The sequence below is a fragment of the Anabrus simplex genome, chromosome 6 (assembly GCF_040414725.1).
Source record: "Anabrus simplex isolate iqAnaSimp1 chromosome 6, ASM4041472v1, whole genome shotgun sequence".
NCBI classification, from domain to species: Eukaryota; Metazoa; Arthropoda; class Insecta; order Orthoptera; family Tettigoniidae; genus Anabrus; species Anabrus simplex.
The window spans coordinates 274822915-274837443 of record NC_090270.1 but is presented as its reverse complement, the minus strand read 5'-3'; the positions used below and the strand labels follow the sequence as shown (position 1 = coordinate 274837443).

General features: G+C 42.1%; 1 protein-coding gene across 3 annotated transcripts in view; it reads left to right on the top strand.

Moving 5' to 3' along the window:
* The window catches only part of LOC136876445 (uncharacterized), a 222995-nt gene that overhangs the window by 82593 nt on the left and 125873 nt on the right, over positions 1 to 14529 (top strand). For all 3 annotated transcript variants that reach the window (XM_067150421.2, XM_067150423.2, XM_067150422.2), the window contains exon 2: positions 1581 to 1675. In XM_067150421.2, coding sequence (XP_067006522.2) covers positions 1582 to 1675 — 94 coding nt within the window. In that variant the 5' untranslated portion in view covers position 1581. The remainder of the gene's footprint in view (positions 1 to 1580; positions 1676 to 14529) is intronic.

The window sequence follows — 14529 nt, the reverse complement described above, 5'->3', positions numbered from 1 at the left end:
GTGAAATTCAGTATGCAAGTTCAAGACAAAAAGCGGAAGAAACTAAGCTACAAATTATTTTTATGAACTAAATAGGACGAGGGGTTTACAGGAGCTATTTTTGGTTTGCACAGAATCAGAGGTAAACTACGGCACATAAAAAAAAACCTCAGTATTGAAGTGTAGGGCAAATTGGGGAGAAAATAGACAAATAATTTTTATGGGCTCGCGGGGTGAGGGATGCATTTAATTGCGTTTAATAAATTTCTCCGGGCAATAAAGGCTAGAAAACAGATGCAACAAATATATACTGTAGATGACTGTACAAAAGATCACAGTATTACTGTTAAAGAAAAAAATCGCTCACGTTGGTTTATCGCGTAACTCTCACTCAACACAAGACAATTACGCACTGATTTAAAGCCTAAAACCCCACACGCAACAAATAAATACTGTAGATGACGTCACTGCAGAAGTGAGCTGCCGGCCGTTCAGAGACTACACGAGGCTTGTACCAGAGCAACACAAAAAAAAAGAAAGAAAACGAAGGAAGGCAACGAAGCGATAATGCCTTTGCTGGCAGGATGTAGTGTTTACAGTGAACTATGTCTTCTGGTATTGTTACTTTCATTGACCTGTTTCAGTCTCATCCTTGGCTTTGACAATATGAAAGTGACCGAGGTATGAGCGATTCTAGTAATACCGTTCCTTATGCAGCCAGTCCCTGTTATGAATGATGTGAAAATGTTGTTCATAGGGTCGGTTGGTGCATGCATTGCAGAGGGCTTGGCATACTGTTATGCAATAGCAACTTCTGGCTCAGTGAGGAAAGCAACGGAAAACTACCTCACTCCTCATTTTTCTAGTTTGCCTCTTCAGTGACACCTATGCTATCTATGACGGCATTTGGTGGAGCTGTAGAGGATCAAACCAGCCTTCGGGCTGAATACCCAACATAACATACAAGGAAGCGATGGCTGTAACCTCCGTTGTGCTTCCTGCCTGCAAATGTATTTATGAAAAAAGAAAATGTTATGTAATTATTAAAATAACTCATGGGCAAAAATGCCTCATCCTCTTTATCTGTCTTTCATAATACATTAAAAAGTACAGTATAATATCCCTTTATCACGAGGAATTATGGATACCTCAGAGTGGTGGGGGGCGGGGGGGTGTTCATTACTTGTAGGTCCATAAGAGCAATACTGATTCCTTAACGTGGAATGAGCTATAGGCTTTTTTAAAAAAATATGAACACTGTTTCATAAATGGTAATGCATATATGCTGAGCATGCACATTTTAATGTAGCACTTGTAGCTGCCGAGCTATAAACGAAATTAATTTTACTCAATTTAAGTTGACAAAACATATACCTCATCCCATAAATCGTCAGTCTACCTGAGGTAAAAGTCCAATTTTTATTGAATAGTTTATTCATTGCGGGATACCAAAGGAATGAGAGCAGTTATTTTTGGAAAATATTGTATTGCCACCTGATAACCAAAATGCAATTTCTTGTAGTAGTGATTTTAAAAGCTCTCTTTCTAGTTGTTTGCATATGATAGATTGTGATGATGAATGTTCTGGTTTGTTGTTACAGGATGGATGCAGACAGTGATGTCGGCGTCCCCGTAGAGTTGTACGTCTACGACCTTACCAAGGGCATGGCGGCCATGATGTCACAGATGTTAATAGGTAAGTTTATGTTCACCATTTCTGTAGTAGAAAAAACGGCGACTCACCACAAAGCGATTGACAATGTGGGGACTAACTATGTTCGAATTGAATTGAAATCGGGACTTGATCTTGAAATTACTGAATACTGTTTGTAGCCATATGAAGAATCTGTGACAGCTCTAATTCCTCTAGTACGCCGCAATGAATAAATGCTCTTCTCTCGTTGCCTTACTCCAAGGTGGTGTGTTGGTGAAGTGGTTCAGCCAGTGTAAGTATAAAAAGGATTATTCTGTTTCACCGATGCGCTCATTTGTATACATTTCAGTTTGAAAACTCCATTATTACGCATTGGAGTCTATAATAATTCTTTCTCACCTTAGTTATCTCATATGGGTGCGGAATAGAATAAGTTGACGGTATCCCCTACCTATTTTAAGAGGCATATGAGAAGGTAATGTGGTCCTATCCGACTTCCCTTGCCTTCATTCTTTTCAGATTCCGAATGTATTACATTTGCAAAGTCTAGGTTCTTCCCTTTCTTTTGAAGATATTACATATTTCGAAGTACCGCACCTCTTCCTCTTTATCATGTGTTTAGAATTAAAGGGAAAGATTACCTTGTTGTATTTCCTTTAAAACCACAACCACCACCACCACCACCACAGCTGTTATAGCAGTTCATAACAAATGTCTTCTCAACTGAACCATGCCATTTACAATTTTTTTCTCGAGATGATTTAATATTGGTTGCAGTTTCGTATAAGGCTATGCACACTTAATTTAGGAGCTGGTAGCTTGTATACCTATTATTGCAGTATGTGTGTTTCACAAGGGTCCGGCTTCGAATGCACTGCGCCCTAGAGGCCCATTGTACTGCCTTGTTTAGAGTTAACACCTGATCATTATTCCTGTGTTCTTAGATAGAGTATACAGTTCCAGTAATGTCTACGCTTAATTCCTTTGGTTTGATGATTACATTCCCAAATATGTTCTATCTCCTGCGGGCTGGCCTCACACTTATAATTTATGCAACGGGTAATTTATATCTCCTTTCTTTATAGTCTACATTCTAGCTTGTTCTTTTAGAATTCCCATTGTATGTGTTTCTTCACAGGTGCGTGTCCTGCGAAGAGTGCTACTGTAACTCTTAAGAGTTCTACTGCACTTAAGTAATATGTAATTTGTTTTCTTGATCCTTTAATAAATAGTTTCCCATGTTTGATATACTGTATGTGGTTGCTTTCCACTTTTTGAGGTGTTCGTTCCAGAACCAGCTCTTCCTCACTTCTCTGATGGAACTCAAAGGTTCCACAGGACAGGTTCTGGTCATAGTAAACACGATGATGATGATGATGATGATGATGATGATGATGATGATTCGCGACTTTTAACCCATTAACAGTACATCATTGTGTTGTCAGAGGTTAGACAGTGCACTGAGACCTCTACCAGCTTAGAAACCGCTTTGGGACTCAGTAAAGCACTATGCGCTGTTTAGCTGTCTTGAGAATATAAGAATCTGTTTTTTTTTTTTACAGAGCTCTTATGTTTTCATTGGTGCCTGTAAGAAACCGGATAACACGCGCTCGCTTTTACTTTATCCTGCATAAGACGTACTTTTTTCAAGTCCCTGTACATCTCGAACGTAACCCTTTTAAAAATGATCCCGTATATTGTGCTCTTGCGCTCGAATTCCTAATATTCTTAATTCGTGGAACATTTTCAATTCGTTTTAGCACTGCTTAGAAAAGAAGTTAAATTTTCGTTATTTATTTTCGCCAGAGTCGTCAACCTGGAAAGTATTGGTCTCATAACCTACGTTTATTGGACCTATACCATTGTACAAAACAATACCGTGACGGTTATTTGTTACCCCACCTCTCTCTCTCTCTTTCTCACATACATACATATATATTCCTCAGTCCTGCTTTCTTATTCATGTTCAGGTTGGCGTATGAAGTGTCTGTGTTTAACTCACATCGGAAATTCTTGAATTAGATTAAAGCATAAAAAATGATTCTGGTGCCACAACTGACGACGAGGGGGATGGACAAGACGAATCATTTGAACAGATTTCCACGCGGCAAGATGGCCTTGCAGCGTTCCGAGTGATACAGCAATTAATCAGTGCTTCTGATTATATTTCCATTAGTGTGAACTGTCTATAAAATGTTATGCATTGTTCGTCCCCCAGTACGGCGAACTTTTCCCTCGGTACTCTGTCATATGCCTTCTCTAGATATACGAACAAACAGACATGTTCCTTACAGAGAATGCCATAGCGACTGTTGGCAGCTACTGTTATTATTCCGATTACTCCAAGTCCCACTACAGTTACACGGGACTGAATCGATACAAGGACGTTCTAAAGTCTAATATGAAGAAATGACATACTGGCAGCGACACCTGGGAGAAAGTACAGCCTGATCGGCCGATCCACGAGGTTCCAATAACATTTTGAACAACAGCAACGAACGCACGAGTCCGATAAATCATCGAAATGACCCAAGAAGTCTGAGAAGAATGAATCGTCGGGCTCTACATGAACAAGGAGCTCCGGCGGTTTGGATGGGCCAGCATCGCAGGTGAGGTTGTGGTTCTTGAATTGGTTTCTTCACACATTTAAGAATCCATAATCAGCAATCTTGACGTACTCAGAAGACGTCATCATACTTGTTTGCGAGTGAACGATGATGATAGGGAGTGTCGTCAGTAACCAGTAACTAATTTTGAAGACTAACCTTTTTCATGCACTTCGGCGAAAGAAAACTACAACTCAAAAGGTTATATATTCAGTAAAATAGGACAGTTGATTGGAAGAGGAAGGTGAGCAATGGCGTGTGAAGACTGCAAGGAGCACTGAGGAGACAGGTGGAATGAGGTGCAGGTAAGCAGCCGCTGGCACAGTCTCTGGAAACAGTAATAGTCGCCTACTAACCCATTTACGCTCTTCACTCATTGACACCCCACGAGGGCTCTTGGCTCTCTCTCCCAACCTCGTTAGGGATACGGGTAGTGACAGAAATTTTCAAGAGAAGGCTGAAAATAGACACGTACGACCAGACTTGGATACCCCATCGTTTGAAGAACGATTTTCTGATCCTAGATAAAGGAAGTGTAGACTATCTAGTAAAGCGCGCATTTCTAAGAACATTATCTGTAATTCCATGAATTTATATGCGTTTTAAATAACCAGGAAGTCTTCATGTTTTAGTATTCTCGTTGACTGCGTGAGATCATTTTTGTTTTCAATTTATAAGAAAAACATAAAACCTTACATGTGTAATGATGTATTCTCAAACTTTGCATTTCGTATTTCGACAGCCTGAAAACAACGGTAATATTATACAAGCTCCTTAACAGAGATGAAAAATATAAGATTAAAACACTTTTTAAAAAAATAGATGAAAAATATATTAGAAGTTATTGTAACTGGCTAAAATTCACTGATGCTAGGTTAAATGATGTTGATTTTTAATGGAACGAATTTCATTGACTTGCAGGACTATTTTGGCAGTTAAAATTTTAAAGAGCTGAAAACGTGATTTCCATGGTAACTCCCACCCTGGTCGAGTCTTATCGTACGGAGTAATGGGGAATGTCCACCTCTGTGGTGTAGTGGTTAGTGCGATTAGCTGCCACCCTCGGATGCCCGGGTTCCATTCCCGGCTCTGCCACGAAATTTGAAAAGTGGTACGAGGGCTGGAACGGGGTCCACTCAGCCTCTGGAGGTCAACTGAATAGAGGGGGGTTCGATTCCCACCTCAGCCATCCTCCAAGTGGTTTTCCTTCGTTTTCCATTTCTCCTCAGGCAAATGCCGGGGTGGTACCTAACTTAAGGCCACGGCCGCTTCCTTCCCTCTTCCTTGTCTAACCCTTCCAATCATCCCATCCCCCACCAAGGCCCCTGTTCAGCATAGCAGGTGAGGCCGCCTGGGTGAGGTACTGGTCATCCTACCCAGTTGTATCCCACGACCCAATGCCTGAAGCTCCAGGACACTGCCCTTGAGGCGGTAGAGGCGGGATCCCTCGCAGAGTCCGAGGGGAAAAACCGACACTGGAGGGTAAGCTGATTAAGAAAGAAAGAAAGAAAGAAAGAAAGAAAGAAAGAAAGAAAGAAAGAAAGAAATGGGGAATAGTTTGAACCTCAATCAAATAAATTTTACACCATTATATTTCTTGTCCGGCCCCGTGGTGTAGGGAGAAACGCGTCCGCCTGTCACCCGGTGGCCCCTGGTTGGATTCCCGGCCGGGTCAGGGGTTTTTAATTGTAATTAATATCCCTAGCCTGAGGACTGGGTGTTTGTGTCTTCCTTAACGTTCCTTGCCTCACATTCAAAACACTACTCTTCCGCAATTCCACTTACACTCAGGTTCCTCTCAAATGGTGAAAGTAGTGTCAAAAAGGTCTCTATAGGTCGACGCCACGAACAAATATAATTTTTTTAAAGAAAAGAAGAAAGAAAATTATGTTTCTTAAACAATGCACAATTATAATGTTACGATAATTAAATTGAAATATTGATGTATACAGAACCATGAAAAGAATGTATAGTCCTGTTGAAATTTTCCTGTATCGACGAAGCCCTACTGCTCTTACGGGACCGTACTTTGATGAGGCGATAGTTGCCACTATAATAGAAGGTGCTTGTGTATTACCTTCCAGGTGTTAAATTCAGTTATAATAAGTTTATGCCAGTGAAGTATTGGGTGACTCAAAAGTACGTTAACACCAGGCGAGGAATATTGTAGGTAGATTTAATAAATGACACACATGATTGGCATGACATGAGGTTTTATTGACACCAAAGTAAAGCACACAAAATGACCAGCAGATGGCGCTGGACAGCAACACGTCGGATACAAATGGCCACACATGCTTGACATTAAATAGGGTTTTATTGACACCAACGAATGCACACACAGGCCAACAGTTGGCGCTGGACAGAAACACGTCAGTGACGTCGCTTGAGACCCGTGCACGGTATGAAAAGGAGCTGTCGTGAGAGGGCGTCAGATGCGCCTGTAATCGCAGCATGTTGACGTTACCAGAAAAGGCTCTGTTAGTGAAGCTTTATTTTGGTGTCAATAAAACCACATCCCATGCCAATCATGTGTGTCAATTATTACCTCTCTACCTCCAATATTTCGCGAAGTATCGCCTCGTCAAATGTTAATGGATTTTTGAGTCATCCTGTACTTCAATTTCACTTTCGTCCGCTGCGAGCTAACATTTTATGTACACTGCGCGGTCACAGCGTGACTGTTGTCGGTTATTGAATCTGCGTGGTGCCTCCTGCACAGGCATAAGATAGGTTCGTGTCTGTATTTCATATAAACACCTTGTGACCATAGCTGGAATGTGCAGACATGTCCTTCATTCATCCTCCATAGCGACATGACATGGGGTTTTATTGAAACCAACAATGAGTGCACCAACAGACTAACAGCTGGCTCTGGACAGAAACACTTCTAACTTAAGGCCACGGCCGCTTCCATCCCTCTTCCTTGCCTATCCCTTCCGATTTTCCCATCCCCCTACGTGGCCCCTGTTCAGCATAGCAGATAAGACCGCCCGAGCGAGATGCTGTCCCCCTTCCCAATTGTATCCCCACGACCCAGTCTATGGTGATCATGCCTATTCAAGCAGAAAATGAAAATGATGGGAAATGAATTAAATAAAACTTCAAACACCGGCAAGTCTTCTCTCAAAACAGGTTATTTTTTCTAAGAAAACAATTCACTATCCAGCAAAACGTAAAAACAGATATATTCACAGCTCAGTGTGGCACAATACTGACAGGAAGTGGAAAAGTTACGGATTACCAGGATTTTTGAGGGCGCGCCGTAACGCCCGCCTTTACGTTATACTTTAACCTCCATGGCCTTCGAGTGCTAACGTATTTTCTGAACCTGCAGAATTAGTTATCGTACCTTTTTAATCATGCCAATTTTTTAGCGCATATACGTTCAGGTGTGATATTAGCCAACATTCTTTAAAAGTTTATTGCACGAAATGTGAAAAATTTCCTTTTGCGATCCTCTTATCTTTCTTCTTAATTTTACCCTCCAGGGTTGTTTTTTCCCCTCGTATTCATCGAGGGATCCAACCTCTACCGCCTCAAGGACAGTGTCCCGGAGACTTTGGGTCGTGGGGATACAATTGGGAAGGAGGACCAGTATCTCGCTCGGACGGCCTCACCTGCTATGCTGAACAGGGGCCACGTAGAGGGATGGGAAAATCGGAAGGGATAGACGAGGAAGAGGGATAGAAGCGGCTGTGGCTTTAAGTTAGGTACCATCCTGGCATTTGCTTGTAGGAGAAGTGGGAAACAACGGAAAATGACTTCGAGGATGGCTGAAGAGAGAATCGAACACCTCCTCTACTCAGTTGACCTCCCGAGGCTGAGTGGACCCCGTTTCAGCCCTCGTACGACTTTTCAAATTTCGTGGCAGGGCCGGGAATCGAACTCGGACTCAGTGTGGCAGCTAATCACACTAACCGCAACACCACAGAGGTGGACCTCATATATCTGTTTTAAAATAAACTATTTTGGCATTTGAATGTCTTATTTCATTTTTATACCATACTGATATGCCAAAGAAAAACGGACCTTGTGCGTGACATTCGTTAGGACGAATAACAATGATACATCTAAGAAACTAGCATCATCTATACAAGTGCATATCTAACTTGTTTACCTCCACATCCTAATCAATCTTGAATTTTTTAGGCTTGTCTGTTTTGTCACAACAGAAAAATATATCGTCGCGTAGATGTGAACTTGCATTCGGGAGATCGCCATCCTTAAGATGGCTTCCCGTGGTTTCCCATGTTCATTACAGGCAAATACTGGGGCTGTACCTTAAGGCCACGGCCGCTTTCTTTCCCATTCGTGCGTCGCCGGAAACCTTCAATGTGTTGGTGCGATGTTAACCACTAGCAACAAATAAGTAAAAAGTGAAATAAAAAGTATCGTTCTCTGGAATGTACGTATTTTTATTCTATTGTGTCGGAAGCAAAATATGGTACACTATGAAAGAAGACATACATACGTAAACATACGAGTACATACAGTTTTTGGTGGTGTCAAGGTTAAACGTTTGTGGACCAAAAGTTGGCCACTTGAAGTGCATTAGTTGTTGCCTTGAGCATGTCTTTCACTTTGCAACTGGCTGGCCAGGTACTACATTGTGGTCTGCTCTTCTCGACGTTCCCAGAGTGTGGAAACAACCCATACCCGACTACAGTCTATTGAGTGATTTTCAAGTCACTCAATCTTCCATGTGGCCCGAATCTGGCATCAGCCATCCATTTGCTTCCTATCAGTTTTTTTTTTCATTCTGTTCGAAGCCTACTCAGCCAGCGAATGGTGTAAGGAAGGGATTTATAGGAAATGTATTTATTTATTTATTTATTTATTTATTTATTTATCGGATACAGGAGAGATGGATTCATCTTCTCATCATAATGCCCATGAGGACATCCAGTGGTACACGTGAGTAGGCCATGGATCAGGACGAGATAGGAGTGTTGTAGTTCTGGTAGGGTAAGATCGATGCTTGGCGAATGTCTTAGATACGCAGTCCAGTGTCAGAAAGAAATGCATATAACTCAAAGTAAGCAGATTGGTCACTTTTGTGGAGAATTGGCGAAAGAATATGTGGTAATTGGTATCCCAATGCCAGTACATTTTGTAGTAGGCAAGTAGTGCGAACAAAGTCGTGTGGACATCCAAAGAATATTTGATTAAGATCTACAACTGTATCAGCTGAACATGAACATAAGGGAGATCGTAGTACTTGCAATTTGTGCAGGTGCTGAAGGAAACAACCATCATGAAATTTCATTCTTGCGATTGCTCTGATGAATTGGCCCGAATAGATTCTCTTATGGTGCCAAAGAATGTTCGGAATATCTGGATGGATAGTGGCATAGCGTTTTCTACGTTGTCGGGAGGTATCATGCCACTCGTTGTTCCACGCCGTCAATTGCCGTCGACGAAGCAAGGAGGTGTAATCCGATGCTGGAACTATAGTGTATGTTTGTTGGCCTTCAGTGGTAGCAGATAGTGCTGCTTTGTCTGCTAGCTCATTGCCTGGGATTCCTGCATGGGCTTTTACCCACACAAATGAAACTTTCTTCCCCTGTGTCTCAAGTTGTTGTACCACCGCAATAATCTCATGCACGAGAATCAAGGATGTTGTCCGTGAGTTAATGGTTTGTAGACTCTGCAGTGCTGACCTGGAATCGGACAACACCACAATCAACCGCTCAAGAAGATTTGCAGCTTATTCAGGGGCCTCCAAAATGGCTGTAAGCTCAGCCGTAAATATGGATGCTATCGGAGGTAGCTTGAATTTGCCACAGCTGTTTGATTTAACATCGATATAGGCACTACCCACTGAATTACAGTCATTTGATCCATCTGTGTAGATATGTCGGGCGTGTGGCCATTCTGCCAGGTAGCGTTTCAAGCTGACATCGTTGCAGTTCACAGTGATCTCGAATGATGTTTGTAGTCGTATATCCAGGTTCTTAATCGTGGTTTCAAAAGAACAATTAAAACTGGGATGGGTATCTGTAGTGCTTATAATACGTCTGCAATCACGAAGATTTCTAAATTCATCCACTAGGATCGGTTGACGTTTCTTTCTCAAACAGCGTGAAGTCAATCCTAGGGTAGTCAGCTTTGATATCTTGTGGCGTATTGGCGAGGTCCTGTATTGAAACAGCTTGAAAATTATCATGCCATTGTGAAACTTGAGATGTCTATCTTGTAGAAGGCAACTGAGGTTTCCAATAAAATCTTCTGGGAGATGTAGGAAACGTAGGAAACGTAATTTGTCTTTTAAGACCGGGATAAGCACGCTATCATGCGCAGAAGACAGATCAGTGTACAATGCTACAACGTAATTGTTATTGCTCAGACCAAGTTGGATGTCTGTAATTAGATGTACAAATGTATTTATTGTACATTTCCAACGTCGAGAACCCATTTGTTGAGGTGGTAACAGCTTGTGATTCTACCCACCATTCTAATCGTTGCTTAATCATCCTCTCCATAGTCTTGTACAAGCAGTATATCAAGGACAGTGAGCGATATGATGAAGATAGTCATGGATCTTTCCCATTCCTCAATAATGGTACCAGACGAAGAAGTTTAAATGACGGAGGATGCACTCTTTGGAACCACATCTTGTTCATCAGCTTAAGTAGTTTCTTATGTCCAGCACTGGACATGTTCAATAACATTGGGTAATGGATGTTACCTGGGCCTGGGGAAGTATTATTGCTCGACTCTAAGGCTTTAATAAGTCCAAAGGGACGAAGTAGTGAATGTAAGTTATCTTCATGGCCATTGCGTGGTGTATAACCTATATGAGCTGAAGCAGATGCCATTTGCCTCAGTATGTCTTCTTTTATTGGTATCGTACATGAAGATGTAAATTGAGGGCAGTTCTGCGAGTTTCGGAAACGACGAATATTCCGCCACATCGTAGCAGGAGAGATAGAGGAGTTGAGTAAATTAAAATATTGGCGCCAACGCTGTCGCTATTTAAGCTTGAATAAGCGTTTTGCTTTCGCTTGAGTTTGTTGTACGATGAGGAAGTTAACTTCAGAAGCGTACTGTTTATACTGATGGAGTGCCTGTCATGCAACGCAGTTTGACATTTGTTATTCCACCAGGGACTTCACTGGCACTTATATTGTCACTGATAGCTTCTTCACGCTTAGTCCCTCTTCATCCCAGTAATCAGGACGTTCACCCGGGAGACCACGTTTACGTAGTTTAGACACATGAGGATGCATTTGTTCTACGTCGCTTAACGGTCCGTCTGAATAGCACACATTTAATGCGGTTCCTACAGCTGAGCTAAGTAAATTATGGTTAGATAGAGTACCTAGGGGAACCTCCGTGGCTCAGACGGCAGCGCGTCGGCCTCTCACCGCTGGATACCGTGGTTCAAATCCCGGTCGCTCCATGTGAGATTTGTGCTGGACAAAGTGGAGGCGGGACAGGTTTTTCTCCGGGTACTCCGGTTTTCCCTGTCATCTTTCATTCCAGCAACACTTTCCATTCTCATTTCATAGCATCTATCACTCATTAATAAATCACTTTGGGAGTGGCGACCCCATCGTACTTACAGCCTATATCTGCTTCATTCATTCCATCCCTGACCCGGTCAATGACTGGAAAACAGGTTGTAGGTTTTCATTTTCAGAGTACCTAGGCCTCCATCCTTACTAAGTCCTGGGGACCCTCGTCCCCACTCATAAGTAACACTATAATCCCTTATGTGAACTCGTCTATATAGTACTATTATTCAATACAGTGTCCTGCTCCATGGTTAAATGGTTAGCGTGCTGGCCTTTGGTCACAGGGGTCCCGGGTTCGATTTCCAGCAGCGTCTGGAATTTTAACGATAATTTGTTAATTTCGCTGACACGGGGGTTGGGTGTATGTGTCATCTTCATCATTTCATCCTCATCACGACGCGCAGGTCGCCTACGGGAGTCAAATCAAGACCTGCATCTGGCGAGCCGAACTTGTCCTCGGACACTCCCAGCACTAAAAGCAATACGCCATTTCATTTCATTCAATATAGTCACACTGAAGGAACAGTTCTACAAACACGGTTCAACGGGCACGAGGCGATAGCGAGCTCGAGAAAGCGTAGCGACACACCAAACTCAGAGAGCACAGCACAACCTTCTCCGACCGAAGCTCGGGCGGAACTGTGGATCAGTTGTAGAGCCTCCAGATACCAATAGGTAGCCGGATTTTTGAATGGCGGGAAAGGTGTATTCGACATTCGATGTCGTCCGACGTCGGCATGTAAATAATCTCTGGTGACACATTTGGTGTTGAACCGACAAAATTTAAACTCTGCCACAGATCGCCCAACAGAGATCAGTTTCTCTGCCATCTGGTAGAGTAAAACGGAAAGTCAAAATTGACACGTAGAGCAGCTTAAATGGCATCACATCAAATGCCTGCAAGAGTAGCAGAGGCCATACGATTATTATTATTATTATTATTATTATTATTATTATTATTATTATTATTATTATTATTATTATTATTATTTCGTTTTATCATTTCCACCCAGCTTAATATTAGTGATAGTTGACTTACTATTTTTCTACTGTTCGAATTACTGTCAATAACTAAACATGTGGAAACGCAGGTTAAGTGTAAGAGCGCATCAAATGTCCCTAACTTTGCAGATTTAATGCATCATTTATTTATTTATTTATTTATTTATTTATTTATTTATTTATTACCGTAGGCTACGCTAATGAATTAAATAAAACAACAATATAATAATTGCATATTATCATTCATCTGTTCCCTTCCATGAGTCCTCACTCATTTCGCTCGTGTTTATGAAAATTGCAACGTCATGAAGGAGTTATGAGAACAGAATCAAATTTATTCTACATATTATTGAAAGTGGTAGGGCCTATATGAATGATTATAAAGTTTCTAATGTACGTGTGAACATCGGTATTTTGTGAAACCTCACGTGCTGCAGTGGTCTTGGTTTTAAAACAGAGAGCCCTTGTTTGACTTCTTGGGGAATTGTCTGCTAGACTGCTTCTATGCGAAATGACAGTTCATTGATGGTTTGCTGATGCAGGACTTTCGCGGACAGCATCTAAAAGGCGAACGGACAAGCCAAGGAAGACGCAGTATCTGCTGTGCTTCGAGAAAGCTTATGCATTCCCATCAGCACGTGCTAGGGCATTGTCTTGCTGGGATCGAGCGTCAGGAGTACGCTGAAGGAAGACTGAATATTGCCATGAAAGCCAATGACTTGCTACTCAATCACGCGTGGTATTCTACCATAATGATCCTGAATAATGCATGCTGGACGGTACCGCTCACCACGACTCGTCCACTGATATATGGCCATCATTGTAGTCCAAGTTAAAGCGAAACTCGATCGAAAACACGGTGTCATTCGTCCACACGATGTGTGTATTCATGAGCCCTTTGTATCCAGAGACGTCTTATGTTCTACGGTCAAGAGAATCCATCGTGAAGAAGTCTGCGTCAGACGTCATCGAACAGAGGAAGGAGACAGTGTTCTACCGCTGTGTTATTACTTGCATTGAAGCTGTGAGATCGTCCGTCATTGCGATGCGGGCGAGATGCTTGTCATCCGTGGTGTCGTCGCAGTTCGTGATCCAGTGCCAGGTTTTCGATACGTCCTGCTCTCTTCGGTCTCCTGCTTCACAACCATATCACTGTTGTGGCATTGTGTCCCATACGAGCAGCTCTGTCGCGCACGAAAATCCAGTTTCACTCTGGCCCGTCATTCCGCCACATTCAAACTATGCCATTTTAGCACGACGAGACGTAGAAATTCATGGAGAAAGGATTTCAGCATGTTGACTCTGATAGGGCATTAATTGCTTGACTCCCCAAACAATCCTATATTTACACCCCATATGTGTTAGCCCAAAGGGTACTGCTGGTCTGACGAATGCAAAATTACTCTGCGATTCTTATTACCTACTTGACCTACTTTCGTCTACTGCAAGTTTCACATGCGTTTCAACCTTTCTTCATGGTGTTGCATTTTTCGTAAACACGAGTGAATTTCCTTTTATTGAAGAAAAAAACGAAAGATGAATGTAAGTACACTCATGGCCTTTAGAAAGTCATTTCTCTTTTGTAGATAGTCAAAGATGTCGGCACACAAGATACGTAGCTAACAAAGTAGGAGGACGATTAAAATATAATTCAAGAACAGTTGGTGGGGGGTATCACAGCTTCGGGCCAAACTTCAGAAATAACATAGTCCATGATTTATGCAGCTGCTGGTAGTTTTCAACTCCCACAGTATTGGCCATGAACCAA